Below are 25,756 nucleotides of genomic sequence, written 5' to 3'. Positions count from 1 at the left end.
AGTAAACCTGGGCTTTGAACTTTTAACAGCTTAACTGGACTACATTGCCAAATTTTCCTACCTGGAGAGGGCCCAAGAATACCTTTCTCTGTGATCTCAGGGAGTACAAAATTATGTCTTCTTGGCAATGTAATGTTTTCATTTGTATTTCTGTGAGTGCCCTGAGCCGGGGCACACCCCTGTGGTTAAGAGCACACACTCTGGGGTCAGGCCAACCTCAGGTTGAACCCTAAACAATTTACTCAGTTTTTCTAAGCCTTGCTTTCCTTATCAGTAAAACGGGAATTACAGGACCTTCTTCATATATTTATTCTGAGGATAAAATAAGGTGTGGGCTTCCCAGGAGGCTCAGTGGTAAAGACTGCCTGCAATGCAGGAGATGGCAGGAGATGGGGGTTCGATCCCTGGATCGGAAAGATACCCTGGAGAAAGAAATGGCAACCCACTCCAGTATTGTTGCCTGGAGAATTCCATGGACAGGGGGGCCCCAGCGGACTAGAGTTCACAGGGTCGCAAAGATTCAGACTCAACTGAGCAACTAAACAACAACAAAAACAAGGTGTACTCATAATCAGAACTTAATAGATGTTCAGTATTACTGTCAAAGGAGTAGAATCTTGTTTTCCTCTCTGCTGGCCAGGCCAGGCAGCTCAGGGCCCCTCCAGTCCATCATTTCCATACTCTACAGTCAGCGTCTGGCCGGCCCTGCAGCAGGAGGGGGCTGTGTGGCTAAGGTGGAGGAGATGGGCAGAAACACTGCCACATCTCTGCCTTTAGACTATGCAGGGCACCAATCCACCCCCTCCCGGCCCTCTGTGGATGGAACACAAGTGAGCTACAACCTTTGGACCACACAGACAAGGCAACACTGTACCAGACCACCCAGTAGCCACAAGGAAGGACTTCAGGTCCCCAAATGAGGGTATGGAGAAGCACTGCCTCCCAGCCTGGACCCTGCACCCCCCGACTGCTCTGAGAGATGCTGACCACATTTAAGCCATGGAGTTTTCTGTGGCCTCCACTGCAGCAGTTTAGCCTGTGTCTTAACTAACACAGAAACAAGGACCTGGAAGTAATAAGACAAATTATATGGCACTGGCTTAGCAGATGGGCAGCGGTTACAAGGAGAGATACTAAGATGCGCAGAGCTAACAACTCTTGTTACAGCGAAATAAAGTATCTTGTAAGACTTGCAGGCAAAAGATCTGCTCACAACGCCTGTAGCACATGAGCAAACAGGTAATGAAAAGGCAGAATGTTGGGATATGCCAGGGAACTCCTGTGACTTATAGCAAAAAACTACAGAGGATGAGATGGTTGGATGGCATCATCAACTCAATGGACATGAGTTCAAGTAAAACTCTGGAAGATAAATAAGGACAGGGAAGCCTGGTGTGCTGCAGTCCATGGGGACACAAAGAGTGGGATACAACTGACTGACTAAACAACAAGGACAACCAGACCAAGAGGGCTTCCCAGGTGGCGCTAATGGTAAAGAACCTGCCTGCCAATGCGGGAGACTTAAGAGATGTGAGTTTGATCCCTGGGTCAGAAAGATCCCCTGAAGGAGGGTATGGCAACCCACTCCAGTATTCATGCCTGGAGAATCCCATGGACAGAGGAGCCTCGTGGGCCACAGTCCATGGCGTCACAGAGAGTCAGACATGACTGAAGCAAATGAGCATGCACACACCAGACCATGGGATGCTCAGGTGAGACCTGTTCTGCTTGCAGCAGAGGTGGCAAGGCAGTGACAGCCCTTCTCAGAGTCCACGCAGGGACAGACAAGATGGGCCTGTCCAACTGCACAGGTCAGAGTAAGGGAGCCACTCTCCCCCGGCCTATGGTATGTCTAATCTTGGTCCATTAAATGGAGGAAGAGACAAATGAGTCAAGTACAAAGCCAAGGAATAAAAGGGTGAGAAGTCCCGGTCTAGGAGAACTCTTTAGGAAGATTACGCTCATGTGAGACTGATTAGAAGGTTCTGGTGAAAGGCCTACTTCAGTTAACTGCTTGAGGGAACTGTTTTGCAGAACAAACCATAAGCCCCACTCACAGACACCCGTGACTGACCCTCAGAGGAGCCCGGAGACCCCCACCCCCAGCTTCACCATGTACACCAGGGGAGCGGCACCAAACATGCAGCCTCCATACCCAGTGGCTGTCCGCACTTGAGACGTGGCAGGTGAGGGCAAAGGATGACGATGGACCTTCCAAACTGCAAAACCAGGCCCAACAGAGGACAATGGGCAACCAAGCTACTCCCAGAGAACAAAGGGTAGCCAGACAGGCCAACCCAAGCCAACAGGACCCGAGGGCTCCTGAACACTGCCTCGGTGCCAGCTGCACTGCTCCTGTGTGTCCCAAATGACCGTGACTGCATTGATTCCTCACTGTAACCCATTGTCTGTTAGTTTGCTTGCCGCTGGCTGATGGGTGGAGGGGGGAAGGCGGTTGTGTCTAAACTCAGTCCCGGGCTTTCTGCTGCCGCTGGGGGTGCCTGGAGTTGACTCACAGGGGAGAGAGGAGGGACGGTGGGGCATGAGACAGGGGGCTACTCACAGGGGTGTGGACATCAAGGGACACAGCTGGGAGACACTGTCCCTGATGCCAAGAGCCTTCTCTCCCGTGACAAGAGTACCTGGACTGGAAATGCGTTAGGTCAGTAGGAGCTGTGTCTCCATTCTCCCACAGCTCAGCAGGGCCTGTGACTTCATATGAGCTCACAGCCCCTAGGGGATTAAAGTGTGCCACTCTGGGGTCTTGGACTCAAAGCACCCTCATTCTTCAGCTGCTCCTCCCCTAGCCTGTGAGCTGGTCCATGGGTGACACCCAGCCTATACCCCAGACGCAGACAAACCCCACCTAAGGGACGGGTGAGTGACAAGATGGTGAAGGGCAGACCAGGGTCCATAGATAACGGCCTGGACCAGAGATACCCGCCAGGAGGCCTCCGCCACACTGTAAGGGGAGAATGTGGCATCTGTCTTATCTAAGCTGCGGTCTCTGAGGGGCTTCTTCCGGCAGCAGTTTAGTCAGGAGCCCCAAGGGCACTGGCAGCACAGGTGACTGACTGATTCCCGAGGGGCCCGGAGCACTGCTCTTCTATCAAGCTCCCAGGTGACGCCAGTGCTGCTGGTGTGGGGACCACAAGCCAAGAGCTACTCATCACTGAGCTATCAAGTGTCCTTTGCCCATTTTTTTCTGTGGGGGTGTTTTCTGAGGATAATTGGCTATGTATAGGATGACTGGGTCAGGACTGGGGTTCAAACATTTAAAAAAGACACAGCACCTCTGCGTTCCCCCCTCTAGCAGGGCCACTCCCCTCAAACTCTATCAATATTAACTGTTAGTAATAAACCTTTGATAGACCAATAGATATAATACACAATTAATTTGCATTCCTAAGACTATTTTTTTCTTCTGAAGTTTTCATCTTTTTCCTATTAATGTGAAAAACTATGTAAGGAGCAATCATTTGTTTTATATGGCGCATTTTTCTCACATCTGTCATTTCCCTTTCTGTGGTGTCATTCTTATGCACAGCTATTTCTCCAAAGTGATTTCAAATCTTCCCATCCTTGCCTGAATGATCTGGACCTTAAGCACTGCACTTCGGAAGGCCTACTACGCTCCTTCAGAGCAGGAAGAATCATCTATGCAATCCACTCTCAGGAAACCAAGGCAACAGGCAGAATAACTTAATAAAACTATTATTTTTAACTTTATTTTTGTATCCAGCCACCTCACCGCACCCTTACCAAGAGTTTTTCAGTTACTTCTCTAAGTCACATTTTTAGAGTTTCCTCCTTGTTTAATTGTCCTAACTGCCTGAGTTGAATTCTCAGTCATTTCACTTTTTTCTTATTCGATAATAAAAGCCTTCAAGCAAGACAAATCTGTTTCTGATCACCACTTCAGATTTATTCCACAGATGCTGAAATGTATTCTCCTGTAATAAGTATTTTCTGAGACTTCCTTGGTGGTCCAGTGGTTAAGACTCTGAGCTCCCAGTGCAGAGGGTTTGATCCCTGGTTGGGAAGCTAGATCCCACATGCTGCAACTGAGAGTTTGTTTGCCACCAAGACACGTCACAGTCAAATAAATAAATAGTTTTTTAAAAAGAAGTATTTTCTAAGCATATTCCTTTCTATTCCTAAGAATACTTGTTTTTATTTCCCTTCACCTGAGTATCTTTAAGTTTTTAATTTCCTAGTTTTGTTTTGTCTTGTTGCCATTTAATGTTTACTGAGTTCACAATGGATTTCATTTTGTTCACAGAATGCTAACTGTATGTTTCTGCATCTTATTCTGAGGAGCTGAAAGCACAACCACATGTCCCAAGAAAGAAGGCACCGTGTGGGCCACAGAACAGAGACCAGGGAGTAGCCATGAAGCCCACCTTAAATGTTACCATTCAGACCATGTCATCTTAACTTTGGCCTATTTGATCAAGAACTGAGACAGGTATATTAAAGCCTGCTACTCTTGAGTTCTTATAATTTTGCATTTCTGGTGTGATGCTACATTATATAATCCATAAAGGGGTGTAAAAAGTTGGGGATTACACTGTTCTTCTATTTTAAAAATAAGCCCCGGTCTGCCACTCAGTGACTGTATCCCTGAGTTCTGCCACCTGAAGGTAATATCATGATCTCTGCTTTCTTCTTATCAGGTATGTCTGATGTGGCTAGGCCCATCCTTTAGCTCTGGACAATTTTACTTTGTAGACAACTCCTGCAACCCCTCTGTCATCAAACTCTAGGGTGGTTTTAACCTGGTGCCTGTGGAAATGAATGTCACTGACAGTGCAACGAAGAACACGGCCTAGGATGAAATGACCTTGTTTCCCGAGCTTGGACCGTCTCTTCAGTGCAGAGCAGCTCAGACTTCAATTCACTAACATGCATATGACTCTCCACGAAGAAACAGAAGTTTACTTTTGCCTCAAAGCCCATTTTCCCCATGCATCTATCCATCTCTCCTGGAAAGCACAGGAACAGATGGGAGGGCCCTCGAGGGTATATGATGTAATAGGATAAAAAAACACAATCTTAACCACAGCTTTCAAAGGAATTTGAGGATCTGAATTGTTGAAAAGTTTGCTTTTTAAATAATAAGTTTATTTACATGGCAGTTCTAAGCTACAGCTTCCACAGAATTTTATTTAATGCCAGGAATTAACATTAGTCAGAACAATGTAACTTCACTGAAGTGTCTAAAGTCTAGGAAGATCAAAGCACCTATTCTAGGGCTGATCATAGGTCTAACACATACATCTTCAATTTATAATTAGTAAGCCTTATTTGTACATTTCTAGAGAGGTTTTAATTTTCAGAGTATCTTCCATATACATTATTTCATTTAATATTTACAACCTTATAAGGTAAATGATGAAAGTATTATCATTTCCACTTAAGGTATAAGAAAACAGGCTTGGACAGCTGGAGGGATCTGCCCACACTGGTCCAAAGACTCACCCATGGTTATCTACTGGCAGAAGAATGGCTTGGAGTCAAGTCTGACAAAAGACCTGTAAAATCTCACGGAAGTATCTTGATGATAAACCAAGTCAATATCATGTCGCCTGTCAAGGATTATAGGCACTTTTCTCTACTACCTATTTTTATTAGAACTCTAAAAGTTGAACACTTTAAAGAGGTAGAGACTGTATTCTGATATTAAATAACTTATTAAATGGCCTCTTTAGAAGCCAAGAGGGAATAAATAAACTGATTACATTTAATTTATTCAATTAAGAAAAAAATACTTCAGCAGCCCCAAGAACACACTCCCACCAAACTCTGGCACAGCACTTAACATTATCTGCTCCACACTACAGTTTACCTAATCTCTGCAGCCACCTGGTAAGGCGTTGTTTTCCAAGCTTCCCCTTTCACTGTTCTCCCATCAGCCACTCTTACTGTGATCACATTGCTTGAATCTCCCTTCTTTTCATAAATGGCAAGTAAGAGCTGATGATCTTTCTTCAGTATTTCAAAAAACTTCAATCTTTCCTTCATAAAATTTGGTGGATTCTTCACCTGAAAGCCATCAGAATACACAATATTGTAAGGTTAACACACACAGCCCACTTTTTTTCTAACTGCTCAGCTTTAAATAAGCCCCACCCTCCTCAGTAGGCCCACGGCATCCCCCTGCACCAGCCCCTGCTGCTGCTGCTGCTGCTAAGTCGCTTCAGTCGTGTCCGACTCTGTGCGACCCCAGAGACGGCAGTGCAGCAGGCTTCCCCATCCCTGGGATTCTCCAGGCAAGAACACTGGAGTTGGTTGCCATTTCCTTCTCCAATGCATGAAAGTGAAAAGTGAAAGCGAAGTCACTCAGTCGCGTCCGATTCCCAGCGACCCCATGGACTGCAGCCCACCAGGCTCCTCCGTCCATGGGACTCTCCAGGCAAGAGTACTGGAGTGGGGTGCCATTGCCTTCTCCTAGGCTCTGCTTTAACTCCCACCCTCTAGAGACTCCCCTCTACAGGGCTGACCCCCTCCCAACTAAGTTCCTGTGTGCTCCTGTCTGACTGTGACTCCATGGCCTGCAGTCCACCAGGCTCCTCTACCCCTGGGATTCTCTGGGCAAGAATACTGGATTTCCTTTTCCAGGGGATCTTCCCAATCCAAGGATTGAAGCTGAGGCTCCTGCATTGGCAGGCAGGTTCTTTACCACTGAGCCACCAGGGAAGCCCAGGTCTCACCAAGCCATGCAAAGCCCTCCTCTTCCAACTGCTATACCCACTGGCATCGCCCTTCTCTGCACACTTAGCAAGTGTGTGCACAGAGCCACACAACTCAGCCCTTAACTGATACACTATCTGACTTTGTTCTCTAGTTGTTTCTCCTATTTGTCTTAACTCCTCAACCCCAGGGATCTCTGTGAGGCCAAGTACTCCTCCTCTGCTGCTACCAAATGTTGATGTGCTTTATCAGTTCTCTCCAGTTGCTGTAATGACTTATATTAAAAAAGCAACAAAGCCAGTTTCCTTAACACAAAAGAAAAGCTCTGCTGTCTCAACTTAGACTAAGCAGTGCTTTATGGCTGTGTGGCTGTCTCATCTCTAAGATAAGATAGCTTTTTTTTTTTTCTTTAATCTTTATTTTTGGCTGTGCTGTGTCTTTTTTGCTGCACAGGCTTTTCTCTAGTTCTGGTGAGTGGGGGCTACTCTCTAATAGAGGTGCATGGGATTCTCATTACAGTGGCTTCTCTTGTTGTGGAGCATGGGCTGTAGGTGTGCAGGCTCAATAGTTGTGGCTCCCAGGCTCTAGAGCTACAGTTCATGGAGTCACAAAGAGCTGGACACGACTGAGCACAAACACACACACACACACACACACACACACACACACACACACCCCTGGGCAATTAACTATTAAGCATATTTAAATTACAGGTTATTTCCATATATAACATTATTTTAATATTTATATTATTTATTATTTATATGTATTATTATTATATACACAATAAAATTACCTATTATTTCCACAGCAATGACTTACCTCATTGTCAGGGTCGATCTCCTTTTTAACGTCCTCTTCTAGGCTTTGACTAGGAGGAGGCTGACAAACGGAAATAATAAACAACTCATACCAATGACCACAAAGAGCAACAGGTTTGAAGCCTAAGGAACAGGGACAGGGGAAGGCAGCACGCATCCCATATGAGAGGCTCTCCTGACCACCACCTTCAACCCTCAACAGTTAAGTGGTTTTCTGGGGTTCGGTCCTTCCTGTCTGTGCACTTTCATACATTCTTGCTAAGTGTACTTAATGTATTTTGCTCTTTAATGATTCTCCCCACCCCAAATCTTAAACAATGTCCCTGGAGGTCGGTTGCAGAGCTGTCACCAGCGACTTTAAATGCACTATTTCAGGAAGGTGTTACCTAGGAACACCACAGTCCCCTGGCAAAAAAGTGAAGAGCATCCACAGTCTGAGCCACAGCAAGAACTTAAAATACCCTACACCACTGGAAGGTAAGTGAATCAAAACAATAAAATGCATGCGTGCTTAGTCGCTCAGGCATGTCTGACTCTCTGCGACCCCAAGGTCTGCAGCACGGCAAGCTTCCCTGTCCTTCACCATCTCCAGGAGCTCACTCAATCTTATGTCCATTGAGTCGATGATGTCATCCAATCATCTCACCCTCTGTCGCCCCCTTCTCCTCGTGCCCTCAATCTTTCAGAACACTATTAAGTGACAAGGTTAAATACGCAAATCTCAAAACAGACCTCCCCCCATCCCCGCCCCGGAAACAAGGCAAGGACCAAACACCCCAAGCCACCTGTCAACAGGTCAGACAAGCCATTCATCAGAACGAAGGGAAGGGTTTCTATAGGGAGCTGCTGGTCTTCCGCTCAAGCAAAGAACACTGAGTTTTAAACACCGCAGCATTTTTTTTTTTTTCAAAGAAAGGAGAACCCTATTTCTGCCACCGAAGAAAATGAGTAGCGGACAATTTAGAAAAGCTGAGGCTTCACTGCCTTAGGTCAGCCTGGAAGTCGCTGCAAACGCAGCGGCCCTGGGGTGTCTGGCCTGCGGTGGGCTCTGGGCCCGAGCGGGGTCGTGGGGGGAACGGGGAGGAGGTCCGGTCTCAGCACCTTCCTGCCGCCCCTCGGTCCTCAGCGCATCCACACCTGCCGTCCCCCCAACCCCCGGCCAGCGGCGCACCGCCCCGCCCGACAGACAGCCGCCTCCTCCGTACCTGCGCGCCTGCGGCCGCGCGCCCCACCTCTGCCCGCGCCGCGCTCTCCAGCCGAGCTTGGTGGCTCAGCTCCTCCGCAAGGCACAGCCGCAGACGGTACAGGCAGTGGCGCAGCTCGCGGTTCTCTGCCCGCAGCTGCGCTACCTCGCGCGTGAGGCACGGCCCCTCGGCCTGGCAGCGGTCCGGTGCGTTCAGCTGCTCGTCCCTCAGACGGTGGACCTCCGCCCACAGCCAGCGGATGTCCTCCTCCTGCCGCGCCAGGCGCGACGCCACCGCCTCAGCCGCAAGGGCCTCGGCCGCCATGGCGGCAACCTTGCCTCCCACACGCACCGACGCCACGCGTGGACAGCCGGCAGAGAAGGGGCGCACTGCGGAGGCGGGGCACGGCTGGCGGTATATAAATAGGGGGGCGGGGCGCCAGGGCAGGGTGGGGCTGGTTGTACACTGCAGAGGCGGGGCGATAGAAGCTGACGGGGAGGCAGATACTGGGCGGGGCCATAGGAACTGTAGGGGCGGGGCGATGTGGAAGGGTGGGGCCGGCCGTGCAGCGCAGGGGCGGGGCGATAGTAGCTGAGGGGAGCGGAGATATGAGGCGGGGCTCTAGGAATTGTAAGGGCGGGGCCATGTGGAAAGGTGGGGCCGGCTGTGCACAGCCGGGGTGGGAGGGTAAGGCGCTGGAGAGGCGGTGCCATAGGACCTATAGGGGGCGGGGCGAAGAGAAGAGGCGGAGAGAAAGGTACTGTAAGGAAGGCGGGGCAATGGGAGGGGTGGGGCCGGTTGTACACTGCAGGGCGGGGCTATGGAACGAGGGGCGGGGCGGTGGAGAGGGGCCGGGGGCCAGGAGCCAGGGAGGGGCGGGGCAGGTGGACCCAGGTTGGGCACTCTTTGGGGCTGGAGAGCACTAGGTACAGGCAGACTGGCCTGTACAGCGGTGTTGACCCTGAACAGGTACAAAGTACCTGCAGAGCTACCAGTATGTTCAGTTCAGTTCAGTCACTTAGTCGTGTCCGACTCTGCAACCCCATGGACTGCAGCACACTAGTATGTTGCCAAAATGCAAATTGTCCAAAACCTTGGGAACATCTCCCTTCCCAGAATGGTTCTTGGCTTTCCCCTCTCAAATGCTGGCAGTCACCATTCTTTTAACTTGCCCCCACTAAAAAGTGGCCATTGAGAACTGACCTTCTTTGGCCTCATGCCAAGGCTGGCCAAGTGCAGAGGCCAAGGCACCAGGGCACTCAGATCACTACAAAGATTTACATCTGATGGCACAAAATTGCTAGCGCCTTGAGGATAGGGCTAATGCCACATAGGTCTTTGTGTCCCTCATAACCATGAGTACACACCCTCCCATAGAAGCAACACAAATTGATTTTTATTAACATTCTTAAGGCTTGGGACGTGGCAAACCTTGTTCTAAGGTCTTCACACAAGCATAAACTCCTTTAATAGATACTCATATTGAGAGACACAGCCGTTTATAGGTGGAGAAACTGAAGCAAAGAGAGGTTACATGATTAAGAGTGGAGGGAGGAATGAGCAGGTGGAGCACAGAGGATGTTAGGGCGATGAAGCTCCATCTGATCCTGTAATGACGGACACATGTTACTATGCATTTTCCAAACCCACAGGATCTGAAACACCAAGAGTGAACTATGCGCGCTCTGGGTGATAATTACATGTCAATGTAGAGTCATCCTTGTAACCAAAGTACCCCTCTGGTGGGGGATGTTGATAATGGGCGAGGGGGAGGCTGTGGGGGGGCAGCAGGTACATGGGGATGCTCTCTACTTTCTGTTCAACTTTGCTGTGAACCTAGAACTGCTCTAAAAAATAAGATCTGTTAAGACAGGGGTCCCCATGCCCTGTTAGGAACCAGGCTGCACAGTAGGTAAGCGTTAGGGTTAAGGTCAGGGTATGTTTGAAACGGGGCTTCCCTGATGACTCAGCAGTAAAGAATCCGCCCACAATGCGGGAGCCACAGGAAAAATAGGATCAATCCCTGGATCAGGGAAGATCCCCTTGTGGAGGGCATGGCAACACACTCTAGTATTCTTGCCTGTAGAATCTCATGGACAGAGGAGCCTGGCAGGCTACAGTCCATGGGGTCACAAAGAGTCGGATATGACTGAAGCGACTTAGCAGGCAACACGCATGTTTGAGACAGCTTCAAATCTTCATACATTCTGGATTAAAGTCAAGGCAGAATATCCTGAGATTACCACAAAAGTACTGAAAAGCCCACTTCCATTTCCAATATCCCATCTTTGTGAAGCACAGTTTTCTGCAGTGACAGCAACCAACATGAGATTCCAGAGTAGACTGGACATAAGCAACACAGTCGGGGTGTCACTGTCTCCCATCACCCCTAGATGGGACCCTCCAGTTGCAGGAAAGAAGCTCAGGGCTCTCATTGATTCCACACTATGGTGAGTGGTACAATTATTTCATTCTATATCACAATGTAATAATAATAGAAACAAAGTGCACAATAAATGTGATGCACCTGAATCATCCAAAAACCAGCCCCACTCTCTGTTCAGTGGAAAAATTGTCTTCCATGAAACCGGTGAAAGTTGTTTAGTCATATCCAACTCTTTGCATGGGCTGTAGCCCCCCAGGCTCCTCTGTCCATGGGATTCTCCAGGCAAGAATACTGGAATGAGTTGCCTTTCCTTTCTCCAGGGAATCTTCCCGACCCAGGGATTGAACCGGGGTCACCTGCATTGCATGCAGATTCTTTACCATCTGAGCCACCAGGGTAGCCCTATGAAACCTGTTCCTGGTGTCAAAAAGATTGGGGACCGCTGTGTGAAGGAAAAGAAATCACCTGAGAGACTACCAAATACCACAAGATGGCACTGGTTCCCTTAGAAGTTTCAGCGTGGGGCACGTGACCTTCACTGCTGGTAGAAAGTAGTCAGATTCTATGTCATCTGGTCTGGTTCTAACGACACTCAAAATGCTTTACAGTCGTCACAATTCAGCCCCAGCTTTGTACTTTCAATAAATGTTTTAAAATATGGAGTTTACTGTTACTCAGGCAGGGTGAGGCCAACAGATCAGGAGACCCCTGCCATTGAAAAGATGGTCTGTCACCTACAGTTCCCAAGAGGAGAGGGTGCTCTGTTCCAGGCAGGGCCACGTGGGGAATCATGGGGTCCCTCAGGAGACTGGAGGAGCAGGAAGCAGATGTGGATAAGAGCCTTTATGTGGTTTCTGCAGGGAGGAATGGGTGAGGTGGGGTAAGCAGGGTTACGATGGGCTAGTTTGAATACATTCAGAAGCCTGCGGGGCCGATGGTCTGTCCCTAGTTTTCTGGCCCTGCAGTGATTGGGGCAGGTGGAGTGTAGCCCCAGGTGTCAGGATCCCAGGTGTGTGGGGGTGTAGCTTCTAGATTGGTAACTTGCCTATAAAAGGCATGCTTGCAGGCAAGTCCTCTTCTGTCTCTAGGACCTGGCCAGCCCTCAGGGGGAAGGAGGCCATCTCTTCAGAGTCAGCAAGGCCCCAAGATAGCAAAACATCAGGAAAACATGATTAACATAAACGAATATGATGACACAGAATTATGTTCTCAAGGTCACACATGAGGTCAGAAGCAAAGCCAGGAAATCTTTTCTGTGACACTACCACCAGACAACCGCAAGGGTGTTTGGATTTATGAAAAGTAACTCTTCCACACAGATATTGTAGAAAAATATCTATTTGCTTCTGTAAACAGAACTGGCAGGGATATTAGAGAATAGCAGACCTTTTTATCAATTTCCTAACCGGAAAAAGAAGTTTTAGAAAATCAGGCTTCTTTAAATCTTTTCTTTTCAACTGGAAATTATCTGCTTTGTTAAAAAAAAATGTATTGGAGTATAGTTGATTTACAATGTTGTATTAGTTTCAGGTGTGCAGCAAAGCGATTCAGTTATGCATATACATGCATCCACTTTTTCAGACTCTTTTCCTGTACAGGTTATTACAGAGTATTGTCATTACAGAGTATTGAGTAGAGTTCCCTGTGCTATAAGTAGGTTCTTCTTGGGTGAATGATCTTAGAGTGACTTTTAGAGAAAAGATGGGTGATGTGAACAGGAGAAGGGCCCTGAGGCCATACTTCCGTATCACGGGCAAAGGAAGCGGGACAGGCCAGAGAAGAACAGGTCCCCTTCAGACACAACCAGGGAGCATCCTGAGGTCACTAGGGCCTGGGGGCCCCAGCAGGTGGAGTAATCATATTATACGATCCTCAATGAGGCATGGCTTGTGGCCGTGCACTCTCCCAACCCGGCAATAATCCCTTCTAATCTGATCCATTAATTGAACACCAGGGCTGGATCAGAGGGGAGGGATAATCTATGAGACCGGATCATTTAACCAAGTCATCACACAGAAGTGTCCCAATTTCTTTTTTTTTTTCTTTTGAACTTTTTATTTTGTATTGGATTATACTAGATTAACAATGTGATAGTTTCAGGTAAATGGAGAAGGGAATCAGCTATACATACAATGTATTCAGTTCAGTTCAGTTCAGTCGCTCAGTTGTGTCTGACTCTTTGTGACTCCATGAACTGCAGCATGCCAGACCTCCCTGTCCATCACCAACTCCCGGAGTCCACACAAACCCATGTCCATTGAGTCGGTGATGCCATCTAATCATCTCATCCTCTGTTGTCCCCTTCTCCTCCTGCCCTCAATCCCTCCCAGCATCAGGGTCCTTTCCAATGAGTCAGCTCTTCACATCAGGTGGCCAAAGTATTGGAGTTTCAGCTTCAACATCAGTCCTTCCAATGAACACCCAGGACTGATCTCCTTCAGAATGGACTGGTTGGATCTCCTTGCAGTCCAAGGGACTCTCAAGAGTCTTCTCCAACACCACAGTTCAAAAGCATCAATTCTTTGGTGCTCAGCTTTCTTTATAGTCCAACTCTCACATCCATACATGACCACTGGAAAAACCATAGCCTTGACTAGACAGACCTTTGTTGGCAAAGTAATGTCTCTGCTTTTTAATATGCTGTCTAGGTTGGTCATAACTTTTCTTCCAAGGAGTAAGCGTCTTTTAGTTTCATGGCTGCAATCAACATCTGCAGTGACTTTGGAGCCCAGAAAAATAAAGTCAACCACTGTTTCCACTGTTTCCCCATCTATTTGCCATCAAGTGATGGAACCAGATGCCATGATCTTAGTTTTCTGAATGTTGAACTTTAAGCCAACTTTTTCACTCTCCTCTTTCACTTTTATCAAGAGGCTCTTTAGTTCTTCTTCACTTCACTTCTTCACTTCACAAGGGCACAGAGAAGGCCAGAGAGATCAGTAGCCAGAGATCAGTAGCCAGGTCCTGACACAGCTTCCAGTGTCACAAGGAGACCCTTCAGTGCAGACCGTGAGCCTGTTACATTTGTGATGTTCAAAATAATCATTTGGACTTGGGTTTTTAAAGTATCTTTGATGTTAATTTCTCATTTAAATGCTTTCTTCTCACAATCACCTGTGTTTTTTCAGTCTTTAACTTTATTGAGGCTTTCAATGGCTAAGTCAAAGATCTCTCTTGGTAAATGTCACATTGCAGTTGTAAATGTGTGGATTATTTTCAAATATCTTTTGATATTGATTTCTAACATAATTCCACAATGATAAGAGAACAGACTCTGTGTGATTTCAATACCTTTAGACCATGAAATTTTTGCACCTTCTTTTATGTCCCTGGATATGTACTAGTACCTCCTGGTTTATAGTATATGGGAACTTGAATAGAATTTGTATCCTACTGTTGTGTGAAAACTGTATACATCTTTATTATGATGAATTGGTCCACAGTGCTCTCCAGTTCTGCTATATCCTTCTACTTTTCTGTCTACTCATTCTATTAATTTTTGAGGGTTTGATATTGAAACTCCAACTAAAAATCTTAATTTATCTATTTAAAAAATACTTGTAATATATAGTGGAATTAAGATCATGGCATCAAGTCCCATCACTTCATGACAAACAGATTGGGAAAAAATGGAAACAGTGGCAGATTTTATTTTCTTGAGCTCCAAAATTACTGTGGATGGTGACTATAGTTCAGTTCAGTTGCTCAGTCGTTTCCTACTCTTTGCTACCCCATGGACTGCAGCATTCCAGGCCTCCCTGTCCATCACCAACTCCCGAAGCTTGCTCAAACTCATGTCCATTGGGTTAGTGATGCCACCCAACCATGTCATCCTCTGTTGCCCCCTTCTCCTCCCACCTTCAATCATTCCCAGCATCAGGGGCCTTTCCAATGAGTCAGCTCTTCACATCAGATGGCCAAAGTATTGGAGTTTCAGCTTCAGCATCAGTCCTTCCAACGAATACTCAGGACTGATTTCCTTTAGGATGGACTGGTTGGATCTCCCTGCAATCCAAGGGACTTGTAAGAGTTTTCTCCAACACCATAGTTCAAAAGCAACAATTCTTTAGTGCTCAGCTTTCTTTATAGTCGAACTCTCACAACCATACATGACTACTGGAAAAACTATACCTTTGACTAGACGGACTTTTGTTGGCCAAGTAATGTCTCTGCTTTTTAATATGCTGTCTAGGTTGGTCATAACTTTTCTTCCAAGGAGTAAGCATCTTTTAATTTTATGGCTGCAGTCATCATCTGCAGTCCAAAAAAATAGTCTCTCACTGTTTCCATTATTTTCCCATCTATTTGCCATGAAGTGATGGGACCGGATGCCATGATCTTAGTTTTCTGAATGTTGAGTTTTAAGCCAACTTTTTCACGCTCCTCTTTCACTTTCATCAAGAGGCTCTTTAGTTCTTCTTCACTTTCTGCCATAAGGGTGGTGTCATCTACATATCTGAGGTTATTGATATTTCTCCCAGGAATCTTGATTCCAGCTGTGCTTCATGCAGCCTGGCACTTCGCATGATGTATTCTGCATATGTTAGATAAGCAGAGTGACAATATAACAATACCCAGTTGTGGATGTGACTGGTGATGGAGGTAAAGTCCTGTAAAGAACTTTACAGATCCTGTAAAGAACAGTATTTCATAGGAACCTGGAATGTTAGGTCCATGAATCAAGGCAAATTGGTGACTGTAGCCAGGAAATTAAAAGATGCTTGCTCCTTGGAAGAAAAGCTATGACAAGACTAGACAGCATATCAAAAAGCAGAGACATCACTTTGCCAACAAAAGTGTATGTAGTCAAAGCTATGGTTTTTCCAGTAGCCATGTGAGGATGTGAGAGACCATAAACAAGGACCATAAAGAAGGCTGAGTGCTGAAGAACTGATACTTTCAAACTGTGGTGTTGGAGAAGGCAGCAAGATCAAACCAGTCAATCCTAAAGGAAATCAACCCTGGATATTCATTGGAAGAACTGATGCTAAAGCTTAAGCTACAATACTTTGGTCACCTGATGTGAAGAGCTGACTCATTGGAAAAGACCCTGATGCTAGGAAAGATTGAGGGCAGGAGGAGAAGGGGGTGGCAGCGGATGAAATGGTTAGATAGCATGACCAACTCGTTGGACATGAATTGGAGTAAACTCCAGGAGATAGTGGAGGGCATGGAAGCCTGGTGAACTGCAGTCCGTGGGGTCGCAGAGAGCCTGAAACGACTGAACAATGAACAACAATACTTGAACTGTATGTAGCTTCGTTCTGTATTTTCCAAGTCACCTGTAAATGTGTTATGGTGGGGGGCGTGGAGTGATGTAGGGGTCACCTGGGATGGGATGAGAGTGCTCACCTGGGAACCGGAGGAGGAATTTCAGCGGGAGGGGATTCAGTCAGGCTGCCTCTGGCTCCTCTTTTCATGTTCACCCCCACAAGGGGTTCACAGTGCAGCGCAATCCTCTTAGGGCACGACCGCCAGCACTGCAGGTTTAATCCCAGCCCTCCCCGCAGAACTGCAGTCTCTCCGGACGGCGGGATGAGTCGGCCTGCAGATGCCCGCGCGGTGTGGACGGTGCCCGCGGAGGTCGAGGAGCCGCCAGGCCCGGGGGGGAGCGGTTTCTTGGGCCCTCCGCGTGCCAGGGCAGCAGAGAGAGGCGCCGACTCTTGGTTCTACCACTGCGAGCCGAGGGCGCGGAGAGAAAGGGAGAGGCGGGCCCAGCTGCTCGCGGAGATCCCCGGGAGTTACCGAGAGAGGGCGCTGCGGGCCCTGGACGTGGGCTCGGTGCTTCCACATCTGGTGTACGATGGCCTGTTCTCCCTGCAGGAGGGCACCCAGATCCTCTCCCGGGCTGGCTCTCAGCAGAAAGTGGACGCTTTCTTCCTGAAGCTGGGCTCCAAAGGGCCGGAGGCGTTCTGTGCTTTTTGCTCTCATCTGGAGGAATTCTGCCCTTACCTGCTCACCTGCCTTTTTCTTTACTTCCAAGGTAAGAACACGCTTTGCTCTGAGCAGTGGTAAGAAGGATGAATAATGGTCTAATCAAAATATCTGGTACCACAACCACACTCTTTAAGAATGAGTTTCAGGGGCTTTCCTGGTGGTCCAGTGATGAAGACACTGTGCTTCCACTGAAAGGGACGTGTGTTAGATCCCTTGTCAGGCAGGGAACAAGATCCCACATGCCCTACTGCACGGCCAAAAAAAAAAAAGGAACTTCAAGACAGCATTGATTTTTGTTTTAATAAAAAGATCCAGAACTTCTTTCAGTACTCCTTTCCAGTACTGATGACACAGAAATAAATGTCTGTGGCATCACATAAAACCTTCCAGGACACAGCCTAGAGGGTGATTTCGGTTGTCTGATAGAATGATTTTCACCTTTCTGATTTTAACAAGGACTTTTAATTGCAAAGCATAAAGTATTAATTGGACTTCTCTGGTGGCTCAATCAGTAAAGAATCCACCTGCAATGTAGGAGATGTGGGTTTAATCCCTGGGTGGGGAAGATTCCCCTGGAGAAGGAAATGGCAGCCCACTCCAGGATTCTTGCCTGAGAAATCCCATGGACAGAGGAACCTGGCAGGCTGCAGTCCATGAGGGTCATGTGTTGGACATGACTTAGTGACTAAACCACCACCAAAACATTAATAGATTAAGGTTCTGTTCATGGAAGCTGGCCTGAGCTTTCATTCTACACATGAAGGCACACAAGTTGCAATGGTTCCTCAAAATGTAAGAGTTACCATGTGACCAGGATTCTACTGCTTGGTATATTCCCACGAGAAGTAAAAACATATGTCCACAGAAAAAACCTGTGTGAGAATGTTCACAACAGCATTATTCATGATAGCCAAGAAGCAATGATCCAAATGACCATCAACTGATGAGTGAATAAGCAAAATATGGTATACTTGTACAATGAAATATTACTGTGACATAAAAAGTAATGAAGGCCTAAAAGATGCTGCAACATGGATGGACCTTGAAAACTTTATGCTGAAAGAAATAAGCCAGTTACAAAATGCCACATATTGTATGATTCCAGTCGTATGAAAGGTCCAAAAGAGATAAATCCATAGAGACAGAAAATAGATTTGTGATTGTCCAGGGCTGCAAGTAAAGGGAATAGGAGTAACTGTGGTTATGCAAATCTGTATTAGTGATAACATTTTACACAACTATATGCCTGTTTGCGTGCTAAGTCCCTTCAACCCCATGGATCCTAGCCCACCAGGCTCCTCTGTCCATGGAATCTCCAGGCAAGAATAGTGGAGTAGGTTGCCATTTCCTTTTCCAGGGGATCTTCCTGACCTAGGGATCAAACTGCCGCCTCTTCTGTCTCCTGCAGTGGCAGGCAGGTTCTTTACCACTAGTGCCACCAGGGAAGCCATAGAACTATACAACCACCACAAAAAGCAAAAAACCAAAACCACACACAAAAACAGTGCATGTAAAAACTAGTACAATCTGAATAACATCTATGGATTAGCACAGTGCCAATATCAGCTTTCTGGTTTAGATGGTTGACTGACTATTTGATATCATAACTAGGATTATGCAAAACAATATATTGGAGGAAGTAGAGTGAAAGATACATGGGAGCTGTCTGTATTATTTTTGCAACTTCTATACGAGCCTAAAACTCCTCAAAAATTAAAATCTGTGTGTGTGTGTATATATATATACATACAAACACAGCAATGCATTATCAAGAATTTAACTGGAGGGATTACTTTTCAAAAATCAAATTCTAAAATGTTCAATGTCTTTTGCTAACTGAATTTCATATGGATGGTCAGGATTTAAGAGTTTTAAAGTAACCTCTGTAGCTGGTTCCCTAGTTAACAATTTCAAGTTCTTCTTCAAGTTCTTTACAGAGGTTTACTTTCTTCCAGTATGGGGTGACCCAACTGTGGGGCTCACTCTCCATGGGTCCCGAGAAGGAGCTGCTTTATGATGGCCCATTATGACATCTCCCTTCAGAAGTAACTGGTCTCCTCAGGTGCGAGTAGAATGAGCTTGTGCAAACGCCTAGGAGGCCTTTCCATTCTTCTTATATACACAGGGCCAGCTGCCATCATTAGACATACATACCATAAACAAACATGTCCCAGCGTGACCACGCAAAAAAGCATCTCAGTTAGCAGTTATGCTTCAGAGCAAATGCAAAGGAAAAATGACTTAATCAGTATAAAGGTGAAGGCGAGAAGTTATTGTATTTTGCTCCATATCAGCAGCTAGTGTGATGTGGGGCCCAAGAGCATGATGGTGTTTTATGCCCACATTTTAAAAATAATTTTTATTTATTTATTTTTGGCTGTGCTGGTTCTTCATTGCTGTGCATGGGCTTTCTCTAGTTGCAGTGAGTGGGGGCTTCTCTTTGTTGCTGTACACAGAAGTCTCAGTGTGGTGGCTTCTCTTGTTGCAGAGCACAGGCTCCAGAGCATGGGCTCAGTAGTTGTGACACATGGGCTTAGTTGCTCCTTGGCATGTGGAATCTTCCTGGACCAGGGATCGAACACACGTCCCCTGCATTGGCAGGCAGGTTCTTATCCACTGTGCCACCAGGGAAGTCCTCTGTCCACATTGTAATGTTTGCAGAAGGACTTGTTGTAACAGTCATTTGTGCCCATAGAAATGAAGAGTGCCTGACACCCTTAATCACAGGAGAGAGGCCCCCACATAGGGCGAGAAACTCACCCCTATGGCCCCTTAAGGTGGCCACCCCATTTCTCCTGTTCCCATCCTTGTGCACAGGCCAGAGAGGCAGGCCCTAGAGCTGAAAAGACCACATAAGTGGGCCTCTCCCTCAGCCCAGCTCCTAAGGGAGCTCTTCCAGGATGATGGGATTCCCTGTAGCCACACAGACCACAGCACGTCAGCACCTGGTAGGTTTGAGACCGTGCTGGGAGGGTGGGGAAGGTGCGCGTGAGTGGGCATGTGAGCAGGAGGGGCATGAGAGCTGAGGGCCAGGGCAGGCAGGGGTGAGCAGAGAGGTTGGCGAGTGGCCTCGGATGCTGAAGGGCCCCCACAGAAGGTTTAAGTGGGTGCCATCAGCTCTTTGCCTGGGAAGGTGGCCTCTTATGACAGATGGGAGGCGGGACGAAGACGCTGGCCAAGAACAAAGTCTCAGATGGTTTGATCAGACGTAACGATTTGAACCAGGCCCTGGAGGGGGAGAAGACGAGCTTCCCTGGTGAACCTCACATGACTGTGCCTCCCAGCCCCACCAGGCTGTGCCTGTCCTGGGTCAGCGGCTCGCAGGAAGCCACCTGAGAAAGGGATTCCCGTTCCTCCTTCCTCTTCTTCCTTCCCTGTTTCCATGAAACAAACATTCCATATCATAGGAAATGTAAATGCTGACTCCAGAGTTCTGTACCCAGAAAGAGAGCAACATGGGCTTCTGAATGCCAGCCCATCTCTTCCCAGCCCCAGCAGGTGAGAGACTGTTTCTTTTGAAGGACTAACCATGAATCATGTTTCAGTGAACTAACAGGTATCTAATCAGCAAAATCTGGCCCGAACCCTGTTTGTCCTTTTGTGTGCCACTTAAATGGCCACATCTCCAGCGACAGATGACTTAAGGCAAGGGAAATGGGCAGCGACAGGTGAGCCAGTGTCTCGCCAGACTTTTTGACTCCTGGTTCTGTTCCGACTCAGAGAGGACCCGCGGGGCCCTGCAAGACTCAGCTGCCGCAGAGCAGAAGGCAAAGGCTGGAGGTCAGCCTGAAAAACTTCACAGAGTCCTTGAGCTGGAGGATCTGGAAAGTCTTCAATTATTTAACAAGTATGTTCACATTCCCAGTATGTTTGCAGCCTTTCAAAAGTCCTGCCTTTTTCTTTTTAGATTTCTTCCTCCTGTGTAGATCTGATTCCACCCTGACCCCTGGGCCTTTAGAAATCATCTTGTGTTCTCAGTCATGTCCGACTCTTTGCGACCCCATGGGCTGTAGCCTGCCAGGTTCCTTTGTCCATGGGATTCTCCAGGCAAGAATACTGGAATGGGTTGCCATTCCCTTCTCCAGGGCATCTTCCCAATCCATGGATCAAACCTAGGTCTCCTGTGCCTCCTGATGGTAGACAGATTCTTTACTGCTGAGCCACTGGGGAAGCCCTTTACAAATTGTCATGCTGATGCCCATATTTCCGAGGACATACCTAGGTTGCTGTGTGGCTTCTTGGGTTGTTTCATAGTATAGAAAGAACAGTTCTTGGAGAGCACAGTTATCCCTTGATGCTGTGGGAGCACACTCCCGACTTTCCTGGGGTTTTGTTCTTCTTTTAAATTGGAGGATAATTGCTTTGCAATGTTGTGTCAATTTGTGCTGTACAACAAACTGAATCATATATATATATATGTGTGTGTGTGTATATATATATATGTATAAAATATATCCCTTCCCTCTTGAGCCTCCTCCCATCTCTGCCCCATCCCACCCCTCCTAATCATCACAGAGCACTGAGCTGAGCTTCCTGTGCTGTTTTACACGTGGTGGTGTATATATGTCAGTGCTACTGTCTCAGTTCATCCTACCTTCTCCTTCCCCTCCTGCGTCTACAAGTCCTTTCTCTAAATTTGTGTCTCTATGCCTTGGAAATAGGTTCATCTGTAATGGGGTTTCATTCTTTATTGGAGCCCCAACTCTGCACTTTCGGAGCTTCCCAGGTAACTCTGCATTTCAGTGGTAAAATTCTAACATCTTAATGGAGGTTAAGAATCATGTATTGACCCCTAAAATGTATTCTAATGCTTCTTTGTGTGCTCAGCTATGGCCAGCTCTTTGCAAGCTCCTGGAATGTAGCCTGCCAGGCTTCTCTGTCTGTGGAATTTCCCAGGCAAGAGTGGGTTGCCAATCCTTCTCCAGGGGATCTCCCCAACCCAAGGATTGGGCCCACATCCCCTGCATTGGCAGGTGGATTCTTTACCACTGAGCCACCGGACAAGTCCAATAGATACATATAGTTCCTCTTATTTGCGGTCAACTCCTAAAAATGATGGTTCTCCAAATGCTTGAGTGGGTTCAGATTCAGTTCAAGTCCCAAGAACTCTGTTAGAACAAATGTTTCCCCTACAACCAACTCAGCATATGGATGGTTTGCATGAGGACAGATACCAAAAATAATACAGACAGAATCTGTCAAACAGGAAATACACTGAATTGGCATGTCACAAAATTAAATAACTGAAAAGTTATGTTCAAATTTTACCTATTTTTATATTTCCTTTCATAAAAGAGCATGTCTCAGTAACAATTAATCATTTAGTTCAATATTTTGAGAAAGAATTCTTGATATTTAAAATCTGCATATATCTTTATACATTTGAGTTGTTACAACAAAATAGCTTCAACTAGGTGGCATTTAAAGACAAATATTTATTTCTCACAGTTCTGGATCCTGAGACATCCAAGATCAAGGTGCTGGCAGATTCAGTGTCTGGCTAGAGCTTCTTGATTCATATATGGCTGCTTTCTCTCTGTTTTCTCACTTGGCAGAAGAAGCAAGGGGGCTCTCTGGGGCCCCTTTTATAAGGGCACTAATCCTACCTGTGAGGGCTCCACCCTCATGACCTAACCACCTTCCAAAGACTCCTCCTAACACCCTCAATATTGCAGGTTACAATCTAAACATAGAATTTGGAGCGGGCGGAGGGGCGGGGTGGGCAGGGGGGCTTCCTAGGTGGTGCTAGTGGTAAAGAGTACCTACCTGTGCAGGAGACACAAGAGACTCAAGTTCCATCACTGGGTCAGGAAGATCCTCTGGAGTAGGAAATGGCAACCAACTCCAGTGTTCTTGCCTGGAGAATCCTATGGACAGAGGAGCCTGACAAGCTACAGTCTGTGAGGTCGCAAAGAGTCAGACATGACTGAGCAACTAAACACAGGAGGAGACACAAGCATTCAGACTATAAATACATATATAACACAGGCAAGTTTTATAAGGAGATACTTACTTTCTAAATAAATACTTTGAACAAATGTTTACTGAGCACCATAGGGCTAAGTTTTGGGAGGAATGCAAAGAAGTAAAAGGTGGTTCCTCCCCTAAAAAACACTTATCTGCACACCTTCATTACTGTTCTGCCATTTCTGCTTCTTCTGTAACCTCACCCACTCCCTGCCCCTGGTTTAATTTTTTTTTTTTTTTTTTTTAGTTTTATTGGAGATAAAATTTACATATGTGAAAATGGCATAGTGACAGAACCACAGAGTTGGCTGATCATTTTAGCAAATACACACACTCAGGACAGAGAACGTCTCCATTAGTCCAGAAAGTTCCTCATCTCTTGTCAGGCAATCCCTTACCAACCAGAGGTGACTAGTAGGATTTTTTTCTTTTTTTCACATTAGCCGAGGTCCGTCTATTCTAAAAAGCCATCTAAAGGAGGTACACAGCATTTTCTCTTTTGTATATAGATTCTTTTGCTTCACATAACGTGTGAGGGGTTCATCCATTCAATAAATATTTTTTCAAGTAAAGAATTCTGGAATAGAAAGTGGTGGGAGTAGAGAGCTTGAGATGAGGACAGATTGGATGAGTGGGTTAGTATCTGTCTATGACTTTCCCTGGAAGCCAGAGAAAGGTACTTTTACTCTTTTTCCTAGCTCCAAGTCAACAGTCTGCTTCATCCTTGCTGAAAGAGTCTGAGAGCTGGTTCTGACCCATGTTCCATGCCCCACTGCCTTGAGTCACTGCAGAGCCACTGAGGGGGGTTCTGATGCCAGACTCTTCTTGGACCCACTGTGCTCACATCTCCCCTGAAGAACTGGCCTGTTTGCAAGTTCCCCCCTACTCCGCAACCCTTGTTCCCTGGAAAGATAGGAGAAGGAGGTCAGAATTTGGCACAGGCCTTTGAGAGATGGTGCGTGCCTCCTCAGGGGGTAGCGTTGGAAAGGTCAGTGACATAAAAAGCCTGAGCAGAGCAGTTGGGGAGCCACAGCCAGGGCTGGCCACCAGGATCCAATTGTGAACCTGGCTGTGTACTGGTCAAGGAGGGAGTCGGGCCATCCGACAAGGCTACTAAGATGGTTTGATCTGAGTGGGTGTCATATGGGGTCAAGAATGCCACAGACCAACCATCAAACACAGCAGTGATAAAAGGTCTGCTGCCTGGGTCAGGCTCAGAACCCCAGCATCGGGCTCTGGGATTGGAATCCATCAACGACGAAGACAGTCTGGACTCAAGCTAAGTGTTGGGACGAAGTGAGTCCAAGGCGAGGAAGGTGTTGTTTTCCGACAAGAAGCTGGAGAGGTGTTGTCCAGCAGAAGAAGGGGTGCCAAGAGGCTGATACTGGAGATCTTTCCTTCCTACTGCTGCTGCTGCTAAGTCACTTCAGTCGTGTCCAACTCTGTGCAACCCCATAGACGGCAGCCTATCAGGCTCCCCTGTCCCTGGGATTCTCCAGGCAAGAACACTGGAGTGGGTTGCCATTTCCTTCTCCAATGCGTGAAAGTGAAGTCGTTCAGTCATGTCCGAACCTCAGCGACCCCATGGACTGCAGCCTTCCAGGCTCCTCCGTCCATGGGCTTTTCCAGGCAAGAGTACTGGACTGGCGTGCCATTGCCTTCTCCATCTTTCCTTCCTAAAGAAGTGTAAATTTAAAGGCCTTGAGAAAAGGGCAGGAGAACTTCAAGGTGCCTTGTCGTAATCAATAGGAGCAAAGATAGCCCCAGGTGTTGGAATCTGGGTGTGTTAATTATCGCTTGCAAAATAATAAATTATCCTCAAATCACCCCAGTATGTGTAGCTTAAAAAACACAGTTTTGAGGGACTTCCCGGTGATCCAGTGGTTAAGACGCTGCACTTTCATGGCAGGAGGCGCAGGTTCAATTCCTAGTCAGGGAACTAATATCCCCATGTGTCGAGAAGACAAAAACAAAAGCAGAAAATCCCACAGTTATCATCTCATCATTTCTGTGGGTCAGGAATCCAGGCACAATTTAGCTGGTTTACACAGCTCAGGGGTTCTCACAGGCCATCACTATTAGGGTGTTTGCCAGGGCTGGGGTCTCATCTGAAGGCTTCATGGGAGAAGGACCCACTTCCAGGCTCCCTCCCATGGTTGTTGGCAGGATTCAGTTCCCTCTGAGATGTTAGGACCAAGCTCTTGAATCTACTGGCAGGTAGTTGGAAGCTTCAGATGGTAAAGAATCTGCCTGCAATGCAGAAGACCTGGGTTCGATCCTTGGGTCAGGAAGATTCCCTAAAGAAGGGAATGGCAATCACTCTAGTATTCTTACCTGGAGAATCCCATGGACAGAGGAGCCTGGTGGGCTACAGTTCACAGGGTCGCAAAGAGTCAGACACAACTGAGTGACCAACACAGTTGGAAGCATCCCAGAGTTTCTCACAATGTGGATTTTCCTCTTACTCTATCAGAGCAAACACTTGAGGAGAGTCAGAAAGACAGATAAGATCAGATCAGTCATTCAGTCATGTCTGACTCTTTGCGACCCCATGAATCGCAGCATGCCAGGCCTCCCTGTCCATCACCAACTCCCGGAGTTCACTCAGACTCATGTCCATCGAGTCAGTGATGCCATCCAGCCATCTCATCCTCTGTCGTCCCCTTCTCCTCTTGCCCCCAATCCCTCCCAGCATCAGAGTCTTTTCCAATGAGTCAACTCTTCGCATGAGGTGGCCAAAGTATTGGAGTTTCAGCTTTAGCATCATT

At 47.0% G+C, this 25,756-nt stretch overlaps 2 protein-coding genes across 9 annotated transcripts in view; one reads left to right on the top strand and one right to left on the bottom strand.

The window, feature by feature from the left end:
• The window catches only part of TARS3 (threonyl-tRNA synthetase 3), a 44,181-nt gene extending 35,071 nt beyond the window's left edge, over positions 1-9,110 (bottom strand). For 2 of the 8 annotated variants that reach the window (XM_070775286.1, XM_070775287.1), the window contains exons 1-3: positions 8,720-9,108; positions 7,516-7,575; positions 5,849-6,045 (exon numbers count right to left, since the gene is read on the bottom strand). In XM_070775286.1, the coding sequence (XP_070631387.1) occupies positions 5,849-6,045; positions 7,516-7,575; positions 8,720-9,022 (560 nt within the window). In that variant the 5' untranslated portion in view covers positions 9,023-9,108. Of the gene's footprint in view, positions 1-5,848; positions 6,046-7,515; positions 7,576-8,719 lie in introns of all 8 variants that reach the window. The other 6 variants (XM_070775281.1, XM_070775288.1, XM_070775285.1 and 3 more) reach the window with 5 other exon arrangements.
• A 7,509-nt stretch (positions 9,111-16,619) lies between these two features.
• On the top strand, positions 16,620-21,281 carry LOC139178322 (uncharacterized). The gene is made up of 2 exons (XM_070775931.1): positions 16,620-17,067; positions 20,742-21,281. The coding sequence occupies exons 1-2, from the start codon at positions 16,620-16,622 to the stop codon at positions 20,945-20,947; spliced, it is 654 nt and encodes a 217-aa protein (XP_070632032.1). The 3' UTR covers positions 20,948-21,281.
• The last annotated feature ends 4,475 nt before the right edge of the window (positions 21,282-25,756 follow it).

This window comes from Bos indicus, chromosome 21, assembly GCF_029378745.1.
Source record: "Bos indicus isolate NIAB-ARS_2022 breed Sahiwal x Tharparkar chromosome 21, NIAB-ARS_B.indTharparkar_mat_pri_1.0, whole genome shotgun sequence".
NCBI lineage: Eukaryota > Metazoa > Chordata > Mammalia > Artiodactyla > Bovidae > Bos > Bos indicus.
Note: the sequence above shows the minus strand (reverse complement) of the source record. Positions and strands in the feature narration are given on the sequence as shown.